At 36.5% G+C, this 24,051-nt stretch overlaps 1 protein-coding gene across 3 annotated transcripts in view; it reads right to left on the bottom strand.

Moving 5' to 3' along the window:
* Positions 1 to 24,051, bottom strand: part of LOC136826599 (uncharacterized) — a 65,067-nt gene that overhangs the window by 22,144 nt on the left and 18,872 nt on the right. For all 3 annotated transcript variants that reach the window (XM_067083831.1, XM_067083834.1, XM_067083833.1), the window contains exons 2-9: positions 13,978 to 14,099; positions 10,813 to 10,953; positions 10,265 to 10,493; positions 9,731 to 9,813; positions 6,979 to 7,098; positions 6,468 to 6,546; positions 5,847 to 6,156; positions 3,371 to 3,478 (exon numbers count right to left, since the gene is read on the bottom strand). In XM_067083831.1, the coding sequence (XP_066939932.1) occupies positions 3,371 to 3,478; positions 5,847 to 6,156; positions 6,468 to 6,546; positions 6,979 to 7,098; positions 9,731 to 9,813; positions 10,265 to 10,493; positions 10,813 to 10,953; positions 13,978 to 14,099 (1,192 nt within the window). The remainder of the gene's footprint in view (positions 1 to 3,370; positions 3,479 to 5,846; positions 6,157 to 6,467; positions 6,547 to 6,978; positions 7,099 to 9,730; positions 9,814 to 10,264; positions 10,494 to 10,812; positions 10,954 to 13,977; positions 14,100 to 24,051) is intronic.

The following is a 24,051-nucleotide window of genomic DNA, read 5'->3' as shown; positions in this document are numbered from 1 at the left end:
TCACCAAAACAAAAAGTACAGGGAACGTGGTCCACAATGTTTCAGCAGTTCCATATAAACACCCTGGAAGCCATGGCGGTCTTTCTGACGCTGAAGAAAATCTGCCCTCCCAATCGGATTCATATCAGGTTGGTGTTAGACAGCGCAGTGGTGGTTCATTGCATCAACAGGGGCGGCTCCAAATCAGGTACCAAGTAATGGTAGCTATCTTCTCCCTGGCGAACAAGCACGGTTGGCACCTGTCAGCCACCCACCTAGCAGGTGTCCGGAACGTGGGGGCGGATTCCCTGTCCAGGACTACTCCGTTGGAGACGGAGTGGTCCCTGGATGCGGAATCTTTTCAGTGGATTTGCCGCCGGGTCCCGGGACTCCAAGTGGATCTGTTCGCAACAGAGAGCAACTTCAAGCTCCCCTGTTACGTAGCCCCCAACCTGGACCCTCAGGCGTTCGCCACAGACGCAATGACAGTAGATTGGAACAATTGGGAGAGAATTTATCTGTTCCTCCAATAAATTTGCTGCTGAAAGTTTTACACAAACTAAGGACATTCAAAGGTCAACCAGCTCTGGTAGCCCCTATTGGCTGAAGAGCAATTGGTTCCCCTCTCCTTCAGGAACTGGGCTTGAGGAGTCTTCGATTCCCAAGCCCATTCTGGACCCAGACAGTACAAACCAAGACTGTGTCAGCTTCCTCAAGGATTCAAGATGCCCTAGCTTTATGGACTTTATAAAGTTCGCAGCTCAAAAGGGAGCAAACATTGACCCTGTCAACACTCTGTTTTTAGAATCAGATAAAAGAGATTCTACTATTAGGCAATATGACTCAGCAGTCAAGAAGTTAGCCTCCTTCCTGAAAGCATCTGAAGCCAAAATTATGACGACTAATTTAGGAGTTTCCTTCTTTAGGTCACTGTTTGAGAAAGGCCTGGCTCCGCCACTATTACCACAGTCAAGTCGGCATTGAAGAAAGTGTTTCTTTACGGCTTTAAAATTGACCTTACAGATTCTTATTTTTCATCCATCCCCAGAGCATGTGTGCTCGTCTGAGACCAGTATCACGTCCACATTCGGTTACTTGGTTTCTCAATGACGTCCTTAAATTAGCGTCAGAGTTGGATAACTTAAATTGCTCTTATCAAGATCTGTTAAGGAAAACCTTATTTTTACTTAGTTTGGCTTCAGGTGCTAGAATTTCAGAGCTGTCAGCTCTCACTAGAGGTGATAATTTTGTTAACTTCCTCCCATCCGGAAAAGTCCTCCTCTCCCTGACCCTAGTTTTTTAGCTAAAAACGAAGACCCACAGGACAGGTGGTCTCCCTGGAAGGTGGTGCCCTTCCTCAAGATCAATCTTTATGTCCAGTCCATACACTTAAATCTTATCTCTCAAGAACTCCACAGAGTAAGTCAGGTCCTCTTTTTTATCAGGGAGAAAGGTGGTACTCTTTCCCTTAATGGTATAAGACAACAGATTCTGTATTTCATTAAACAAGCCAACCCAGACTCAGTTCCTAAAGTTCATGATATTCGAGCAGTGGCTACTTCTACTAATTATTTTCATAATATGGACTTTTCAGAGTTATCAAAATATACGGGTTGGAAATCACCTCTAGTGTTTAAACGCCACTATTTAAAATCACTCAAGCCCTGAAATATTCTACTGTAGCAGTGGAAGTGTCATCTCCCACATTAAATAATTATATCCTTTCCTTTTCCCCCCCGCCCGCCTACCTCATTTGCTTCTCTGCTTGTTTTCCTGGTAGTTTATGCCTCACTGCCTAGCTCTTCATATTGATATGTTTGTATTTTATGATGGAAAACTGTAACCTGATTAGCCATAATTGTTTCGTTTATGGGTACTGGACAGTTTTTGTTGGCTCCACGCACCCCGGATAATTCGTGTGTTATTTTCATTAGTCTTGCCTCTTACATGTTTAAGCCTAAGTTTACATATATAGTTTTAAAGTTGTATTTCTTGTTCTGTGCACATTTCATGTTTCACTACTTTTAAGTAATTTTAAGATTTTTGAGGTTTTCTCCCCATCAGTCAGGAGACCTCCAGTGTTTTGTAGTGTTAAGTTTATTGGTGTGCCTTAAAATTAAGTTGCCTTACTTTTAAGTATTCTTGCTTCATGGAAGAGATTCTTTAATTAAAATTATTTTCGTTACAATTTTGCCTTTTCTTCAGGTTACCCCCCCCTTGTTTTCCAGTAGTAGCAGTCTTGGCATGATTCTCTATCACTATTTCACCGGCTGACACGGGACTGAACTCAGAAAAGGGATTTTGACAGAGGAAAAATCTATTTCTGAGGAAGGTCCCGTGTCACCCGGTGACCCTCCCTGTCTAGTCTAGTACTCCCTCCCCTTTTTGCACATGCCAAGTCTGGGGTTAGTGCTAGCATGGAATGAAGTAGGTGGCGCTGGTGTCGCCGTCCTGGCGGGTGTTGAGTGTGGGAGCTGTAACGGCTCACCGCTCTTTTCTGGGGTTTTGATAAGGAGAGATCTTTCAGTATATTTCCGTGGTAGTGGTATTTCACTCACCCTTCATTATACCGACGTCTTCTAAAGACGGTCGACTGGGGGTAGTAACCCCAGCTTTCCTGAAAGCTCTTTTTCTCTGGTATATCTAGCATTGTTATACCTAGAAATTCGTGCTGTAATGGAATTTCACCGGGTGACACGGGACCTTCCTCAGAAATAGATTTTTCCTCTGTCAAAATCCCTTTTTTACCAATTCCAAGTTTAGAGTAACCCAATAATTGCTTCAACTTCATTTCCAAGACAGACTCAGACCCAGGCAGATATTTCAGATAGGCATACAAACTCATTCTACTAATTTCTTTAGAAGGTTTTGCACTGTGTGCCTACAGTGTACTACATACTGTCTCTAGATATTTTAATATGCAGCTATACCTCCAGGATATAGCCGCATATTAAAGTAGTGTACCTGAAGCAGTACTATGTAGTACATATACTGTGTGCACCCTTCAGTGCAAGGCCTCCTAAAGAAATTGGTTAATTATGTTTGTCTTATCTGAAGTACTGTAAAAGCCAGTGCCACATACCTCCAGGGTAGGTATGGAGCTGATACTCTGGGAATTAGGGGTACTGTATACCAATGTCCTACTGTTTTTAGGTTCCTGTATTTAATTGTTGTTTTTAAAAATTTCCTTCTCAACATTATCAATAGGATGTTTTAAACTACAGTATCACATTATCAATCTCTTCACTTTATAATTTCATTATTTAATGGTGGAGCTGAATAGACATAGCCAAAATGTTCTGGGCTTCATCCCTAATACATTACATATACAGTATAACTATACAGCCATTTAAAAGCATTCAGATAAGTGTAATGATTAGGGGAAACTTACCTGGTTCAGTAACCCTGGGAGTGAATACTTTACCATGCAAAGGGCTGGAACTATCCAAGTCTATGCTCGATTCCTTTGGAGTGACCATTCCAGGCACACTAGCAACATCTGAGTGAAAAGGGGAATAATTAAAACTTGTGGGATAACATGATTTAACTCACGGCAGATTAATTAAAAAAAAAACTGTTTAATCATAATACTGCACAAAAACATATGTAATTTTGTAAAGACTTTGATGTTAAACTAAAACAAACAATGCACCCAAGTTTCTTTGGCACAATCGAGTTTTCTGTACAGCATATAATTCTGTATAAAACTTTCACCCACAGCCCATGAAACTCAGCCATGGTCTGGTGGTGGCCTGTGTTGTTGGTACCTAAAGCAGTGCCAGTACGATTATGGTTAAATTTAACCTTAAATAAAATAAAAACTACTTAGGCTAGAGGGCTGCAATTTAGTATGTTTGATGATTGGAAGGTGGATGATAAACATACCAATTTGCAGACCTCTAGCCTCAGTAGATCTTAAGATCTGAGGGCGGAGAGAAAAAGTATGGATGGACAGACAAAGCCATCTCGGTAGATTTCTTTTACAGAAAACTAAAAAGCAGTGTACCTTGCAGCTATTTACTTTAGTGGTAAATCATTATTTATTTTGTGGTATCTGTCTAGATAGATGCTGTTATACTGCTATATATGTTTCTGCTCTATAGTACAGCTATCAACTCTAGCAAACAACCAAATTTACTTCTAAGTCTATTTTTGACAATATATTGCTGTATGTTTACAAAGGTGCTACTTCAAAGTAAAAATATGTACATGGAAAACCAGTGATGAAACTATCAATACAGTATTACATACAGTAGGCATGGCTCACTGGATTTTTTGGTGAATTTTATCTTAACTTACAGTTTTAATGAATTTTAGCTAAATCAATGTTCGATTTCAATTGCTGAATGGTCATAAAGACCCCAGTGCTTGGCACGTATGACTAAAATCTATAAATCAATCAGTCATAGCTCACTGGAAAACTACCACTGTGGAACAAAAGATATAAGAAAAAGCATAAACAGAGACAATAAATATCTTCATAAATGTTTTTACATCAGCTACAGTATATCCTTTATGCAGTTAGAAGGAAAATTAGTTCTCTCTATTTTTCTGTGTCCTATGCTCTCTTTCCACCAGGTCTAGATCATCAACTAGCTCCTTTGTTCCTGGTTCCTCCTGTTACATTTTAAAATCATACTTTCAATTTCCCTTTCGGTGCTGAATGACTTCATAGTTTCCAGTGCTTGGCCTTTGGCCTAAATTTTATATCCATTACTGGACCCTTTCTAGGTCTTCATCCTTCTACCTCTATATTTACTGCTTTTCTAACCAACTGTTCCTCATTCCTTTTCATCATTTATTCAGACCATTTATCTGTAAAACTGTCTTTTTTCCATCCACTTAATACCATGTCTCTCCAATTCCTCATTTGTAAAATGATCTTCCCACCATACTCCTGTTGTGAATCTTAACATTCTATGGTCACATCTTTTCAAAACATCAGCCATTTTCCTTGTCAGTGCCCTCATTTCTGCTGTGTATTCCTGTTAATGGGGCTTTTTTTTTTTTTGTAGTCTAGCCATCTTCCTCCATAAAAAATGAAGTTGGATCATGGCTTTGAATAAGTAAATGGTTTACAGTACAATATTTTATTAAACATGAAGTACTGTGAGGTCGGTAACTTGGTACCCAGCCAAGCTGTTAAACAACAAATAGGGCCAAATATCAAGTGAAGCATCAGGCCTGTTTTGCAAATTTAAAAAAAACTACTCCAAGGGCCGCTGAAGTTTGTTTCTTTTGAAAGTCATGTACAGATGAAATTCCTCTTCCTCTTCCTCCTCTTCAATTTTCTTTGGGTAGGAAGAAGAGGAAAAGGGAAAAGAATTGACCGTATGATGAAATTTTAAATGAACAACCGTTCAGTGACTAAGAAACGCCTGGAAAAGGCTCGTTAAAAACGCCGACTTAAAACTAGTAATTAGGTTGAGAAGAAGGCTAAATAGCCACTAATGATATTTGTTACAAAAAACTTTTGAATTACCAATAGTAATTAAAAATGAAAAAAACTGAAGCGTTCATAGTTTCTGTGATTTACAGAAGAAAGGCAGTTCTTAAAAATGCCAATTTTATACTGAAAAACTTCACTGCAGTACACTGTCATAAATTGTGCAAGTAATATATAAGGTATACTACAAGACACTGGCATGATTTTAACAATGATTTACAGTTACTGAACAAACTTCTACCATGTAGTGTATCAGAATATGGAGCTATGCAAACTACCTATTAGCTATAGTCAGTGTTCATTAGTGAATTTATGTATAATACTCACAGCTTGCTAAAGTTCTCAACAGTTTTCTTCATTAGTTCTCAACAGTTCTCTTCAATAATATACTTTGCAACGTGCAGGAGTATGAAATGCTCACCTTCAATTAACACACCTGAACCTTCAGTTTCATTTGCCTCCGTACGTTCACTCTTTTCATTATCACCATTTACTTCTGAAGTTTCTGTAGGTTCATTGTTCTCTTCATCACCAGCAGTGTTTTCATTTTCATTGTCATCTTGATGGACAACTTCCACAGTGGTATTATTCATCAAGGGATCACTGGCATCTGGGGAGGTCACATACACAACACGAACGAAAGAAGTGAATTTGTTAGGGATATGACCTGGACTTTCTAGCAGCCATGTGGAGGATGCAGTGCTGCTTTCCCCGGCTCTAAGTGGCAGGACCTGTAAAAATATTATAATAAAAATGGTTTGTATATGAAGGACAGATTACTAGAAGAGTGACATTGTAATATGGCATTAAAATCTAACAAATGTAGTTGTAGCTGGAACTGCTATTACAGTACAAGTTTTGATAAATCATGATTCATGGTGCATAAATTATTTCAAATAATTCAAGATATATACAATTAAGCAAAGTGTAAACCAGCATTGTTATCCACAAGCACTTTGCTGGTAAATTTGACACTGACAGTAGTCCCCCTCAAAAAAAAAAATAATTTTGCAGTCTGCGCTTAGGTAATTCATTCATTTACCTGGACATTAAGAATGGAAACGTCATTCTCTGCTGTCCACTGTAATGCCCTCTTTACGACGTCAGCAAGTAGCTCATGTCTGTAAATATATTATGAAAACTGTACAATGTATTGAAAGGTGTTGATACACTAGTTTAACCAGACCCTTAAGAAAACCAAATTACTGTTCAAAGAAAGGTAATGGAGCAAGAAAATAAAACTATGTTCACAGAAAAGTAACGGGGCCTATGAAGATGGTCCCCTCTTATGAGATAGTAACACTACTCAAGTGCCGCAACTTACAAAATCTACTGATATTACAGCAATATTCAAAAACTTAAACCTCATAAATATCAAAACTTTAAACAGTGTTTAAATTTATAATACTGTATGTAGCAAAAACCTTGTTATTGCCCAAAAACTATGATATTTCCAGGAAATATAAAACTGAAATATTAAAAGTCATGAATTAAACTATTCTATATCAGACCCTACATTATGAGCACTCCATAAGAAAACAGATCCACATTACCCTCCGGAGGAATGACTTGGTGCGAAGTCTCTGAAGACTACTTTAGGCTGACGAACAACAGTGGCTAGGGTTCCTCTTTTGTATTTTGTAACAGAAAACAGACGTAGTGATCGACAGAACCTAGAATATGTATTGAAAAGTTAGGAAATGCAATGAGTAAAGGTATATTATATATTAACACCACTGGTTATGACTTAACGCGTTATTGCATACAGGTATTTAAATTCTGACATAGTGTAAAATCAAGGTACTGTACACTTTTTCTGAAATTCAGCTAATGGTTTGTGTCTTTCCAGTTGAATGTGCTTGAATTAAAAAAACTTAAACTTGCATCACTGGTTAACATGTTTTGATTATTCACTGAAAAGAAATGTCAAAATGTTAGGATACACCCAGTAGTGCTACACCATTTGTTGTATACTAATGGAAGAAATGAACTAGGATAGTGTTATTCCCGTACACTATTTTCTGTCAGTTTCTTTATTTAAGAAAATATGTAACTGCTAATCCGAGGCAAGCAGAATCTACTTGGTACCTTGAAATAACAGAAGAACTTTTTCCATGCTCAGAGATCCCTTTTGATAATTGGCATCCAAACCAAACCAATAATACGCAATGTGAGTTATACACAAAAATAAACGCACAACATAAACTTGCATGTTGTTGAGCAAGACTGGTGGACTGTAAGAGCATATTTATCAATGTGTGTGCATAATGCTCTCGTCCAGCAGGGAATCTACTATTTATGGTTTTGCAAGTAAAATTAAGAGCAGTTTTTTGTATTCCTATGAAGCCTATGTTTATCTTAAAGAATTTCAAGCATCTTGGACACAGCGATCCTATGAACTCTTATGGAAGGAACTTGCTAAAATCTTTCTTTTGAGAACTTCGCGGTCTGCTTAATAGAATTCACTGAATACTGTACTTCTAAAGTTACCTTAAGCATTAGTAAAAAATTATTAGAAAAAAGACAGAGAAAGCTAGCTTTACATAAACTGACCGAAGACAACATCTGGTTAGTGATATCCTCTGACAAGTTAACAAGTGCTAACAGTGGACCTGCAGTTCAATTGGGCATACTGTATCTCGCTGAAACGGATTACACATGTTTGTGGTGTGAACTTTATTTGAAAATAAACTAAGATAACAATGAAGGTACCTCTTATGTTGAGTATATGTGAAGGCTAAATTTGGATGTGTATCAAGGTAAGGAATTTCTGCTCTGTGTTATCTAACTAGCTGCCTGAATTACAAAATTCTCATTACAGTACACTAAGAAAGCAAAGACCTACAACTTGAGGTAAAAGGGAAAATTGTTTGTCAGTCTGAAAATCAGGTTGGAAATGTTGGTAAATCCTTGATTAATCTGATATATACAGTGAAAATTCCCTACTGAAAGTAAAAAGCTCTCTCCATTAGTTAATCTCCTTCAAAGATCAGTCTATATAAATTAATTTGCACTCAACATTTTGCGGTAAGTGCATTCTAGTTCACAAAGTAAAGAATTCATTACATGTAAAGAACAAAGGCTGCTGTGTTACTGGTGCACCTGCTAGGGTTTCGTGCAAAAGCTGAAGGACATCCTGAGAAAATAAAATACGATAAACAATGAATAAAAGCTTTTGTTATGTCTCCTTTGGCTGTGGACTACGACTTGCAGAACAAATTACTTTATCCAGAGACATCTTGAACGCATAAAAATATTGAAACATTTACGCCATTCCAAGAAGTAAAACATTTTTCCACAGCTTAAAAAAAAATCCTACGATAATACGTTTGGAAAATTTGTAATTTATTGGAAGTGTCAGAGCAAATCACAGTCTTTCCATCCAGTTACAAGATTTTACGTACACGATCACATACACTTTGGGTGAAACATGCACGAGTATTAATGTATTACAATTAGATTATTCTTTATCATTCAACACAATTATTGAACTGAAAAGCAATGCACAATATTTCATACATAACCCCATTTCCACAATCCTTTCTATTCAGCTTATAAAATTCTGCATCATTTTAAAATTACTGAATAAACAGCAAATACATGAACATCTCAAAGAAGGTAATAGTCTCCAATAGATGATCACATTTATTCGACTAAATTACAACCTATAATGCTGTAACCACTTGTTATCAAGGTCATACATAATATAAATTACAGTGTATGCCACTGCATATAAAATATCTGAAAGGACATCAATACTGTCTTACTCGAACTAAGGTATGAATGTGTACATAGCACAAAGATGGATCAATACTCGACAACTTACTGAAAAAGTTGTATACATTAATCAATCGTCTGCCACGTATCATAGGTATTCAGTATTCCTAATGCTGTGTGCAAATCAAGAAATCCTTCAGATGTTCTCATTTTTTGCGTATTTCGAAAAAGTGTGTCAACCATCTCTCCCCAACCCGCCTCTTCTTCAATTATCAATGTATCCGCCTTTTTTTTCTAACTCTCTTCGGCGTCCTTCACAGAGTAAATGTCACTACTTGCAAGAGCGTAAAGGGCAATCCGTCTGTGTTAAAACTTCATAAAACTGTAAATCTATTTTTTCCAGTCATACTACAATATTATTAGGATAGAACTACATTACCGTAGAAAAAATTACAAATTACAGTAACTCAAAACTCAAAAAAATAGTAACAAATAAGGTCCGAGGTTATACACATTTTTTCCCCTTTCTAGCTGGTGAATACTGCCATACTTGTAGGAAAGCCATAAAAATCAGCCTCATACTCTTACCTTGTAAAACCATGCTGGGAAAAGGAGATTCGAGATTTCTCTGTATCGACATCCAAGTCCAGCAAGCCAACCATTGGCGTGTCCTTGAATAAATGCAATAAGGTATAAGAATGAGACTGAGCTGAAATGAGATATGCCGTAACGGTATGATAAAAAACTAACAGAAAAGAGCAAAAACATGCATAATGTACCATGCACTATAACGGTAAACTATAAAGGTTAGACATGACGCTATACACCAATGCAAAAGGTAAACTGTAAATACGATAAGAAAAGGACTATCTTGGTAACAAAAGACGTGATTAATGGAGAAAACCAACCTCCTGATACGCTGTAACCATCGTCAATCACTTTTTTCTTATATTTGGCCTTATCTTAAATTCAAACTAACGAGCAAACAGGATAAAAAAGACACCACGCTCTTCCAGAGAGAGAGAGAGAGAGAGAGAGAGAGAGAGAGAGAGAGAGAGAGAATAATACTCACAAAGAGTGAAATAAGGCGTAGGTGTAATACCAAACAGTCACTGTTCTTACCAAAGTCTGAAGGCTGACGACTTGAGCTGCCGTCGACCTATCGGCCAAATAATTGTTTATGCGCTCTAATAAAACATTTGCATCTTCGTATTTGCTATTAAACATACTCTTCCTGTTGAAGATAGGACTAAAGTCACGGTAACTTATGAGGTATCGGAATTTCAATTTCTGCTGCAAATCGTTTTGGGCTTCATCGGCCACATTCATTTTTATCCAGACTCTCAGACCTCTGAGGGAGAAAAATGAAAATCAAATGACATAAAATCTATCAATAATTTTATTTTGTATTCATGGAAAAAGTCTCCATCAGGGACTTAAAATTATGATTAATTTCTCTTTAAGCTTTTGAAAAATTTAACAACCAACAAACTCGAATTCAGCGCCAGAGCAACCATTACTATGATACACCTCTGCGTATTACATTAACAGAAAACTTGAAATAAATTCATCGATTACATGAAAAGACAAAATTGCTAGTATAATAGGCGTAAACTGGGTCGACATACTGTAAATATTTAATAAGAGGAATAACAGAAAAACCAACTCACCTAAGATGCCTGGATATTGGCCACGAATCAGGCACAACAGGGCCGCCTTCGCTGGACTGAGGCAAAATGATACTCTCGCAATTGACGACTTCATAATTCTCCTGTTTACCTAACCATTCGTTTGCTTCCTGCACAATTTCGCTGAAAAATGAAGGACAACACTTGTATTAACGTGTAGTGCAAAAATTAGGTTAACAAAAATCGTTTAAAAAACAACGCTCAAAACGATGGTTTCATAGAAATTTTCTAGACGACAAAGACTTATCTTTTTATGAAGTGCATTCATCGAAGCAAAATTAATATTAGAGAGATGGCAAGTATGCAGTTTACGAAAGAAATGCAACTTAACACTCAACTGGAGTGGCAACATAACTGAGCATCTTTATTGAACATGAGAAAGTTCATAAAAAAACAGCCAACCCATTCAAATTATCTGCGTGCTCTGTGGATTTCTCAGGCACTATACTGCTCTTAACCGAACGAACAGTATACAATAGTCAATAACTCATGGGATGTAATCATTTATCTTAGAAGAAACGTAACCTTCAGCATACAGTTTGTGATCCTTCAAACCTCGTTTTAAGAACAAACATACTGGAACAAGGTACTGTAGTACCCTCTGAAACTTAATAATTTGTCACATTTCTTGAATATCACAGGATAATGTTCAAAATTATACTAACAGCTTACACGGCCATGCTCATGAGGCAACATAACACTGGCATTCTTTTTGTTACAATTCCTTGTATTACTGAACCTAATTCTTGTGGTATCTAACGTAAAGCGAAGAAAAGACAACGGTTACTCCCTCCTGGCACCGCCAAGCGCCACACCTCTCGTTCATAATCGGGGCAAGTACAAAAATACCAGAGAAAAAAGTTTTAACCAATCATATGTCCATTGGAAATTGGATCATAACAAGCCAGAGCTAAGGGTAAAATGCAACCATCAAACCGCGAATAACATCTGAAGCATACAGTCAATATCGAAGTTTCATGCATGATAGCCAACCCTCCAAGAAACAGAGCCAGTCCGTAACCTCTTGTGCTATTTCTACCTCACAACACATCTATAAATTGACTAGACCCTGGCCTTGGCCTTCGGTTTAACATTAGTAAAGGAACATTATGCAGACTGGTTCATAATGTACATCCAGGATCATAATACAGGAGGCAAAATGGATTAACCTTTAACCAAGCAGGGCAGCGTTGAAAAAGTTAGGGAGTACTTATAAGTCTAAAGGGTAAGCACAACGTACCTAGGATAACCGTCTTCGTAAGATTGTTGTATCCTATGATAATTTCCATAGGCTACACGTTTCATGAAGTTAGTCTTGATTTTATTTGCGTTTTTAGCGAAATTCTCTGTATTCTAAATTTCCATTAATTATTATCACGCAATACCAGTGAAACCCTCACTAAAATAAAAAGTATAAAATTATCTCAATTTAATACCTAAAAATACAGAATACAAAAAATGAGCGTCATACTCGAGTTTTTACTGAAACTAGGTAATGTAAGAAAGCAAGAAACCTCAAGGTTGTGTGAATATACGAGACAAAAGTGAATGAACAGCAAATACTAAAACAATTGGTAAATAACCTTGTAGTAAAATGATGTTTAATTCCCAGAGAGAGAGAGAGAGAGAGAGAGAGAGAGAGAGAGAGAGAGAGAGAGAGAGAGAGAGAGAGAGGCACATCGGTATTTTGAGAGACCTGGGGCCTCCAAACATTTTAGACCATCGACCCCTTCTATTCGTGAAATCTTTGATCTCTCATCGACCCTCGAGCACGCACAAAAAAAGTAAATGAAATCATGATAAAGAATTCAGCTATATTAAATGGTAAATATTCATTCGTTTTCCCCTTAATTTTTCTCTATAAGAATCATCTGGGGAGGTAGAAGAGAAAAAGGCGTGACCAGTATAACTCAGCCTTGTTACCACAAACGATTTTTGAAATAAAGCTGAGAAGGGCTGATATGATCTACAGTTCCAAGACTACAATACCGATGAATAATGCAACATTAGGTTTTGGTAAACAGAGGTTTTATTTTATAGTACGTTAAGTATTTTTATTTCTCATACGAATGTCAGCCTTTGGGCCAAAAAGTTCAACAGACCCCAGGGATTTATCGACACCTTTGACGGCCCGGAATTAATCTCCTTTACCCCTGGGGTCGATATCGACTACTCTGGAGACTCCTGAGTTAGCCCTTGAGGGGTGAAACAGTACTGTAATATTTACAGCGAGAGTAAGGCCACGTCTGGTTTTACGATGTTCCCTTTACAAAAGTAAAATGATGCTTCTTTTCTGGTGCATGATACACGTGGAAAAATATTTCATTAGAGTTTAAATGTATCACGAATAAAATTAATAATATTAATCCATTCTATATACTACAAACTTACTGCACATTTCCCTAAAACATAAATATAAGCATTTCGGAGACAGTTTCTCCAGGAAACATGGTTTTCTGTTATGTGAAAATCTTGGAGACCAAATTTTTTCTTATATTAAGTTATTTTGAACATTTTTCCAATATGTTTTTATTAAAAGAAAAAATATCCTTGTCTTGCATCTCTACGTTATCATTACATTGCTAATACCGTATGTCATTATTCTAGTAATTTATATTATATATATATATGTAAAAAATATTGCCAATGACATTTTACACTTGCAAATAATAAGCCACTAACAGCCGTTGATGTCGTAATCTCTGTATCCCGGGAATCATTTGCACCCAAAGGGAATTATAATAATTGCAACTACCCAGACCGGGATTCCAACGATTCCTCTTGGGACTAGTAAATAAAGCATTCAGCATCAAGCGCAGTTAGTCAATTACTGTCATGTATTAACTCTATAAGGACTGGGTTCGAATCCCAGTCCTCTGAGTGTTAATTACTAGCAGGGTAGAAAGAACGACGTTAATGGGCTATTCGTGGCTTAATATCTGAATGAATCTTTTGCTCTCACTCTTCATGTACACACACACACACACACGCACATATATGTGTGTGTGAGTGTGTGTACGTATATTGTTTTTCTGCATATGCACACGCTACACGATTCGCACAGATCGCATTACCCAGTCATATACTCGTACTTTTGCGTCTGGTACTTAGCTGCCACACATTTCAAATTTACCACAAGAGACTTACCTGAAGGAAACGTAGCTCTTGGAACAGCAAGTAGTATGGTCGGGGTCCACTGACGGGAAGAAGTCCTTGTAAATAAGGGTACCTTTGGGCAGGAATTCTGAGGTTTTAACGAAGTCCCCACTCTGTTTAAAAGAACGGAAGTTCTGAATCAGCAAATTTATATATTATCCTCTCTCTAATTCCTGTGTGTAGGTTCCTGGCTTTGATCACAATATTTTATCCTAAGTAATTTACCTTATCAGCCAAAACTTCATTTAGAACTGGTGAAAAGCTTCTGAGATAATCGATTTGTCTCTTCCGCTAACTAATCACTGCTGATTTTCACAATTTGGATTATAATGAAATAACGAAGATTTCTTTAGTTCTTAATACTCTCAAAACTGACTCTTGAAAAAGGTTCGTCAGTGTACTCTGTCATGGGATGCAAATGAAACGTGGTCTTCCTTGTCAAACTGTATACCAGACAAAACTGGGGAACAATCTGCTCAGAACTGAGGCAAAACTGCAATTTCGCACCTATATAAAGGCCATGAGCTGCGCACTCCAGGTATGGAAGCTTTTTAAAACCTTTTAAAACATTCAACACACAAAAATAGAAGAACAAATCCTGCAAGTTTTCACTCAATATTCTGTTTTAAAGGAATATGGCCTAGTAACCTTTTAAGGCATCTACTGTATAGAATTATTCACTAGTGTGTAACGATCACCGATAAAATGTATACAATAGTTATACGGAAATTTCTCTCCTAGTCCGAAAATGGTTCTAAAAGACTGTAAATTAGGATTCAGGACAAACAGACCCAAAACAAGACCACAGTCACAGGGCTGCTGTATTTACCTATTTCGAACATCAGAAAGTGCCTGGCAATGTAAGTGGAACGGAAGTTATCCCCAAAAATTTGCAATGAAGATTTGCTGCCCTCAAAACATAAGTAATGAGATTGTGAAGTTTATAACAATCGTCATTCAAATTCATAGTAGGGTTACTGTAATAACAGCAGATTCCACTATTATTCTACAATTTTGAGTTTCTTAGGAGACTTTTCTTGGTACCATATTTCAGATTTATTCCAGTTTATAATATTGTTATTTTTGACACAAGGATGAGTAAAGCATTATTGTATCGCCATTTCTACTTAAATTCTTGCGTTTAATCTCACAGAAAAAAACCCTCATCGTGATGGAATAAATAAGACAACTCAAAATTTGTTAAAAGTTAAAAAATTCTCCCCTCAGCCTGAGATCCAGTTAGTATTAAAAAAAAAAAAAAACGCTGAATGAGGAATTTCTTCGAATGACCATTTCCGTGACTTCACATTATTAAACAAATAATTTCCGACTTCGTAATCATGACGCAGCTCTCCTAGTTGAGGAAATTAATTAACATTCGTCACACTTACGCAAATATCACTTGCTTGGTTTCATCATAATGTATATATATATATATATATATATATATATATATATATATATATATATATATATATATATATATATATATATATATATATATATATATATATATATATACACACACACAGTATATATAAAGGGTGCAGCATAAGTAACGCCCTTTAAGTGGAACAAAATTAAAGCCTTTTTGATTATCCTTTATTTTTTCGAACACGAATGTATTGCCACAGGTTAATAGATTAATTTAATACTTTAACAAAATTAATATAATGCTTATTCGGTTTAATAATGTTCAATACAAATGAAATCAAACCAAATTTAAGAAAAAAAATAAAAGTTACAAAAGATATAAAGTTTTAGAATTTAGTCATTTATTTGTAGTTCATTGGACTTTTCTAAGCTTGTTGCAACAACAGGCCTACCCGCTCTTTGAGCATCACTTACACTTCCTGTGGATTCAAATTTTCTAATCAAGCTTGTGATATTACGGCTTTGCACCCTTACAGGATGTTAAATTCAGCTGATATGTTAAATTCAGGTGATAACAATCTTGCGGTTTCAGCACCATTTTTATTGTTTTGCTAGCACAATTGAATTGCTTTTACACTCTGTTCCTTTGTTAATCTCATGTTTGTATAAAATATCTGAAAAATGAAGAATTAGCAAATTAATTAAAGAAAATATACATTATAAGCTCTAAAATTAAAAAGGGCGTTACTTATGCCGCACCCTGTATATATATATGAATGCCATTCTAATATATATTCCCATTCAAGTGTTTTGAAGTATAATACCTGGCTTTATTTCAGTTAAACACTTAACTAATACTTTGTAGTGGCCATTGGAGTTTAAATTTACCGAGAAGACAGCAGTGAACTAGAGGCCCCACTGACAAAAACGATAAAGATAGCACGCTGTAAAGAATTCATGAGACAGAACTACATTAAAAACTGTTATTCGGTGGGATAAGTGAAGGTAGCCTAGCACACTGTGCCACTTCATTCAGTTGCTTCAGAAGGCGATTTCACGTAACTAAGTAAACTCTCACCAGAATGATGTACCAAAAACCGTTATAATAAATTCTTTGAAGAGACAGGGGAACGGGTGAAGGCGAAAACAGGAGATGCAAACCGATTACGTATTACCATTAATTAAAGAATGAAATATTCGTAATGTTTCGTCGCTTTAGTAAAATAGACGTTCTATTTACCGATTCCTTCACGGAATTGGCTGTGACCTTTCCAGAGAAAAAGGGTGACCTTTAGCCGATAAAGCTTGCATCCGGTTGCTAAAGGTACGAAAACAAATTTGCATGTATATAAATTAAAATTTTTGGTTTGAACTGGTTAATCGCGATGTCAAACGAACGGAAGCTTTTTCATTTGGTGTGCATTTATCAATGACTCAACGCGCATGATAATTCGTCCTGCATCGATTTCCTGTAATGGTTATTGCAAGAACTTAAAAAAAAGAATATCAAACAAACATTCCAGAAAGTGCCTCTTAGCTTTTCATAACACTAAGGTTACCATGACAACAAGATAAATAAATAAGGGGGGGGGGGATCTCACACAAATTATTAACCTACACGGACAGACAGACAGGCACAGACAATATATGTATGTATGTATGTATGTATGTATGTATGTATGTATGTATGTATGTATGTATGTATGTATGTATATATATATATATATATATATATATATATATATATATATATATATATATATATATATATATATATATATATATATATATATAAGTTAAGCCTTTGGTCTGACATAATGAATAAGACCTTCAATTTTTAAGCCAAGTGCCTCAGAGTGCTGAAGTATACACGAACAATAGGAATTCCATAAAAAGCAAAATATCCTATTGACTTCATCATTTCCTCGCCTAAGGCGAAAAGGAAACCCTAATAGTCAGCGAACCTGCAACTGATTGATTGATTTTATGAAATTCAGCCTTTCAAGCCAACACTGAAGCACCTTCGACCATTCAGCGATTAAGGCAGTGAAAAGAGGGGAGTTGGAGTGATTGGATAGCAAGATCGAGATCCAGGAAATAAACGAGATGACGTACAGGGATCTAAGAGTGGAACGGGCAGAAAAATCCTCAGCTCCAGTATGAAATAAAAGTTAGAGAGAGGTTGGACAGTAAGGCTGAAGAAAGGAAACGGGAATGTAAGGAAAGTAGAAGGCTAAAAAATGGCTACATCTAATGGCTGAGGGGACACAGCAACCACACTTTAGTAACACCTACAGTGCGCTGCCTGAGGTTCACTAACTTAAGAAATACTTGAAAACATTAAGACCGTAATCATACTGGAACTCCTGATAATGAAGATACACCAAATATTTAATTGATGAGAATTTCTGTAAAGATAAAACGTAAAAATCTACTGATGAACAACGAAAGCAGCTTCTAGGCACTTGACAAGCCTACAAAACAAAAACAAATCTAGGAAAGCTCAGTAACCTTAAAACGAGAAATTTCTAAGAAATAACATGCACGGTTGTGTGAAATTAAGATGAACAAATTTATCTTGTGAAGATTAAGAGCACAAAGACAAAGGGACACGTGCCAGCTTCGAGTAACTATCTGGTCGTCTGAAACGACTGCGTGCCAAAGTAAGGTCCCTGTGACTCCACAATCGATCTCATAACCTGAAATTTCCCGAAGTTACCCTGTGTAGCATTATTGTTATATTGCTAAGCTCACGTAAGCATTACTTTCATATTACCATTTGTCCTAAATTTCCAATAATCTCTGGCCTGACAAAGATTCGGTTCAATAAATCTATCGATCGAACCAGCACAGCATGAAGCAGCCAATGGCACTGGTGGCATGTTATAATGATGCAATTATCATACCAAGGATCTGATTCGGTAGTCGAAGAACCACCTGTAGAAGCAGCTCAGGGCAAACACAAACACCCAGTTTTCATATTCACAACCTATGACAGCACGCACGATGACAGAGTTCAATTCTCACCCCACGACAACACTGAGTCATGCCTTTTGGGAAAGTCATATTCCTTACCCACTACAACGTTGAATTCCTTTTCGCTGACATAGTTGAATTCCTATCTGCTGACAAAGCTGAATTACTGCTTAATGATACGATTGAATCCCACGTCTTCTGCGAAAGTTGAATTCCTAGTGTTGCAGAGCCAGTATAAATATCGACTTATAAGTCTCGATAAAGGTGAATTATTACTATTATTATCAAAATAGTTTAACCAGACCACTGAGCTGATTAACGGGTCTCATAGGGCTGGCCCGAAGGATTAAAATGAAATGGAGTACCAGGTCTAGGCCACAGGCCAAGTATTGGGACTAAATGATGAATGAAAATGAAATTCTAAAAATAAATATCCAGAAAGGCATATGTTTCTACACTGGAAAGACACGCATACATTAAATATATTTACGCAAATTTCCACCTGCACAAAAAAAAGTAAAAAATGCACCAAAGTTTCTTCGGCGCAATCAAGTCTTTTCTACAGCGTATAATCAAGGCCACCGAAAATAGATTCATCTTTCGGTGGTCTCGGTATAATGCTGTATGAGCCGCAGCCCATGAAACTTTAACCAAGGCCGGGTGGTGGCCTACCCTATATCATTGCCAGACGCACGATTATGGCTAACTTTAACCTTAAATAAAATAAAAACTACTGAGGCTAGAGGGCTGCAATTTGGTATGTTTGATGATTGGAGGGTGGATGATCAACGTACCAATTTGCTGCCCTCTAGCCTCAGTAGTTTTTAAGATCTGAGGGCGGACAGAAAAAGTGCGGACAGACAGACAAAGCCGGCACAATAGTTGTCTTTTACAGAAAACTAAAAAAGTAATAAGACAAAATTGTAACAAAAAGAAAATGCTGTGTATTTTAACGAACGGGGTTCGTTTTTTGAAAATTTGCTATGATGTGAAGTCACCGATTTCAACACCCGCCCCCCCCAAAAAAAAAAAAAACCGCGTAACTTTCCAAGAACTTGAGTATCAATGAATGGTGAAACCGAAGCAAGAGAATAAAAGCTTTCTAAGAGTACACTAAAATCTACAAATCCTTGCACGCAACCCAACTGTGAAATGCAACGGGTCAGTGACCCATGCATATCCAATTTTGTTAACCCACGATATGGTCATTAATATCGGGTGTGAAGGGAACGGCAGGAAAAGAGAGAGAGAGAGAGAGAGAGAGAGAGAGAGAGAGAGAGAGAGAGAGAGAGAGAGAGAGAGAGAGATTCTAATTTTTTGCAGTGTTAGCCCTTATACGAACCAAGAAATGGAGTTCTCGTGCTACAGCTACCTAATAGTAAACTCTTTGCTGGTAAATGAAAAAAAGTGAGAGTTTTCATTAACATAAATTAGTTTTAAAATACGAAGAACAAAATGTGATTGTTTTACCTACACTATAATATGAGCAATATTCTTCTATACAATTAAGATCAGTGATGGCCGCGTGTATAAATATTAAAAGAGAACTCTCAATGGCATCTTTTGACGTAAATTTATAGTTATACTCTTCATCTTTCGATTACGTAACGACTTATTCTTAATCCAGTCATAAACTTACATTCTTTCCAATAAATTCAAACATTCTAGACCCCAAATCAATTCAGGCTTATCAGTGTAAACAAGTCCTGCAAACTGGTACTCTTTTTAAGGAATACGGAAGTGAAATGAGTAACAGGAGGTGTATTCTAAGCTTATGCTTTAAAAAAAAAAGTATAATGTGTATAATGTGCACAAAACATTTTTTACCTATTCGTGTTATATTGTTTGTTCCCCTATCTTCGAACATGTGGCGTTCTATGTGGGTCCGTGAAGTTTTCATAAAAGAGAGAGAAGATTTTATACCGTGAACTGCCATTACTTTGGTAATGGCAGTTTACTGTATGTCTCTGTAAGCTACCATTACCAATAATAACTGAGTACTTATTTATACTCAGTTACAACTTCTCAAAAAGACATAGGTACAGATTTCCCAACAGCAAGGCCCTAAAATTATTTGTTCGCTCTACTGAATTTGACACTAATATATATCTAGATTAACAGTTGCCCGTTCACAAAACAACAACAACAATAATAATAATAATAATAATAATAATAATAATAATAATAATAATAATAATAATAATAATAATAATAATAATAATAATAATATCAGAAACTTATATGCGAAGATTTTCCTTAAGAATTAAGCGGATAAGAGGGAGGAACATGTACAAGAAATTAACTACTGGCCCACTGGCTTACCCTTAACCTCATAAGCTGAGTTTAAATAAGTAACCGCATGTGGATCTAGAACAAAAATGATCACCATATCAAAGCCATAATTAAATCTTACGCGTGCACTATTCTCGTAACATACCTCACCATACTGAACACTATTCGGGTACCTTCAAATCTAGTAACCCATAAGCTTAAGTTTCCAGTTTTGCAAAAACCCAGAACCGGAAAAGCTCCTGTAATGGTCACCATTTGCATATTTCTTATCGTAAGGAACAATAAAATCACAGCGAGCTGGAATGAAAACGTGACATCAGAAATAATCTGGAATCAATCCTTTTGGAAAACTCAAGTTTACCAAGCAGTATTCAAACAAGTACCCAGATTTAATTTTCCATCTTGGGATGATTAAATTACAGATTTTTTTTATTCATCTACAAGAATATATTAATCAAATGCCCTTTTCGTTGTTAAAGAAATTACTTTGCGTTAACCTTATGTTAAAAGCTTCTACTCATAGATCAAAAGAAAATATTACCTTTATATTTTGGTAAAATTAAATTTGCATTATTACAACCAAATTTAAACAGTTCAATTAGTGCTTCTGAGGCACCTGGAAATGCGGCAAAGCAGACAAGAATATCCTAAAGAGCTTAACATGAATCTTCACTTTATGCATTTACCTACATTGCCATTTCACGTGGTTCCAGAGAATGATTTTATGCAAAGCTAATAAAAAAAATAAACACGCCCAAAAGGAACCGAATTTAATCTTCGGTGCTAAAATGTTGCGTTAATTATCCTTATATACTATCAAGTCTCAATCATTTTTTTTAAACTAGGAAGCACGTTGCAACAAAAAACAATCTACTTACTTTTTTTTGTTGGGGGGGGGCATTAAATATAAATTTAACAAACATTAAATATATCAAGATGAGCTCTGATGAAAACAGAGACGCATAAAAATAAGTGTGGTGAAGAATAATTAGGAAACGAGTCGAAGTTGCAAGCAACTACAGCCTTAACCACCACTTAATATATACCCACCACTTCAACTCTCATCATCCACCGCTCATTAAAGACCTTCACTTCCACAAATCTCTGCTCATCATCTCAGTCCTCACCTGATAGGTCTAGGTCTTCCAACTCTTCTGGTGCTTAAGAGGACCCCAACTGACGCTATGAGGTTAATATTTTTCTCTAATACTTATTTCTCCGCAGTAGGTGACAACCTGCATGCCATATCATCGTTGCGAGGTGTGGTCTCCGAACGGCGCTCCCGAGTCGTGAATCAAGGCCGTCATCAATTATTACACAGACATCAAAAATACCAGAATCCGTGTTCCCAGGTATAGCTTCACCTCATTAACTAAGTATCGAAACTTCCAAGTCTTCAAATGTACTGTGAAACTCTTACCATAGTAACACTAATTCATTTCCATTCACCTTTAAAACTCCTAGTTAAGTTCATGATTAAATTCACTAGCGGTAGTGACGGGAAGAACCTATACTTACATTCTCTTTTGTCCTGCCCGAGCTGGCAGGGATTTATTACGCGTTTTGAAGCATGGCAATGGGGAGTATTAAGTCTACTGTATCCATAAAGCTTGCTTAGAATCTGGTCACAACCAGACCAAGCCGGAATTTAAGTTATGGTGTCCTTGCAATGCACTCATAGCGAAAGGAAGATCAATACGCGTACCTCACCATGATCCACTAGAAATCGGAGACTTGTTTTGTACGGCTCTATTTTACTTTGTCCTTGAAAGAGGGCTTTCAGATTTCCTTTTTACTGAATATACCTTACTGATGCTAAACATTTTAAAGGGGGAAAATAATTTATATGCTTACATTTATATGCAGACGCTAGACAACTTACCAACCACTCTTTCATTTTTCGTTTATCTTTCAATCTTAAGACATTGTGTCCTAAAACGAATATTTTCATTACTGTTGTGTTTGCATTCAGACATTAAAAATAACACTGCCTGAACTTTCAGTAGCGGATAACTCACTTAGCCTTAATTTCTTGTAAGTACTATGAAATTCAGCTTGGCATGCAAGGACCTGTAGCGGGTTGAGGTAGCTAAGAATAATCTTGGCTCAATCCTTTCCATTGCCGGAAATAGCTCTGTACTACTAAGCAACTGCTGGGTTACTGCTTAACTGATATTTGTCTAGTTTAAGCAGCTATTCTATTTGAGGAATTAAGTCACCAATTTACGGTAACTAGAATACAAACAAAGAGATCTGCATTTACTATTCATCCAGCAATCTACCTTGTGAGAAGTTATACATACCAAGCATTAAAATAAGTAATTATGTAAACTACTATTACGTAAAACAGTGCAAAAGTGAATGAAGGAATTTATTTTATTTAATTGTCTACCGGCAGTAGGATATGAAGGACTTATTTTACAGAACGTAAACATTGTCATGCCTATTTTCCATAAAGAAAATTTTGGGGGAAAACGAAGACTCGAGGGGAAATATTTATATATTCAAAGATAAGTCAATCGTCACGTTCCATGAAATACTGTATAACAAGTGGCCATTACTTTCACTCAAACTGGTTAGACTGCATCTAACGATGAAGTATAAATAACTGATACAAAACAATTAAGTAAGAGACGCGTGCAGCACAAAAATAGCAGACTTAAAGAAGGCTTAATAAGTCTGTCTTGTAATCCAAGAGAAACAAATAACTTTATATGTAAATGAAAAACCAGAACAGCATAGAAGCAAAAATAACAGCAGACACTATGTCTGATAAGCGTCTACGGTTTCTTAGTTCTGATGGATTTTGTCAGCCGTGCAGCGGATATTTCAAGTACTAAGAAAGTGTATTGATCAAGGCTTCAAACTGATATGAATCGCGAGTCACAGGCAGGCTTTGCCACATTGATTATACTATATATATATATATATATGTCATGTTTATGCAACATAAAACGGTAACACGGTAGCAATCCAAATAGAGCACTGAAATCCACATGAGCTGTACAAAGGATTATTTGCAAGGTCATCCTACAGACCTAGGAACACTTTTACAAGGCAAAAGACGTTTGCAGTGAATGTAACATCTAGAACAGTGGTCCTCAACCTTTTTATTACCCCGCCCCCTCTAAGAGTTGGTCCTTCCCTCACGCCCCCCTTGCACCTATGAGTAAAATTCCCTCCCAGATTAAGAGGAAAATGAAAAAAAAAAAAAGAGAAAGAGAAGGAGTTTCGAGGGATTGGGAGGGAGCTAAATAATTACAAAACACAGTAAGCCCAATGAGCCTAACTAGAGTAGTAGACTATACGAAACTAACGTTAGGAGGCGATACTTTTTTATTTTTATTTTTTTATAAACTTCTGAATATTAGTTCCTCACTCTTGTTAAGAAAATAACGAATGTAATTTTAGAATTTTTAAATT

The sequence above is a fragment of the Macrobrachium rosenbergii genome, chromosome 41, assembly GCF_040412425.1.
Source record: "Macrobrachium rosenbergii isolate ZJJX-2024 chromosome 41, ASM4041242v1, whole genome shotgun sequence".
In the NCBI taxonomy this organism is placed as follows: Eukaryota; Metazoa; Arthropoda; class Malacostraca; order Decapoda; family Palaemonidae; genus Macrobrachium; species Macrobrachium rosenbergii.
Note: the sequence above shows the minus strand (reverse complement) of the source record. Positions and strands in the feature narration are given on the sequence as shown.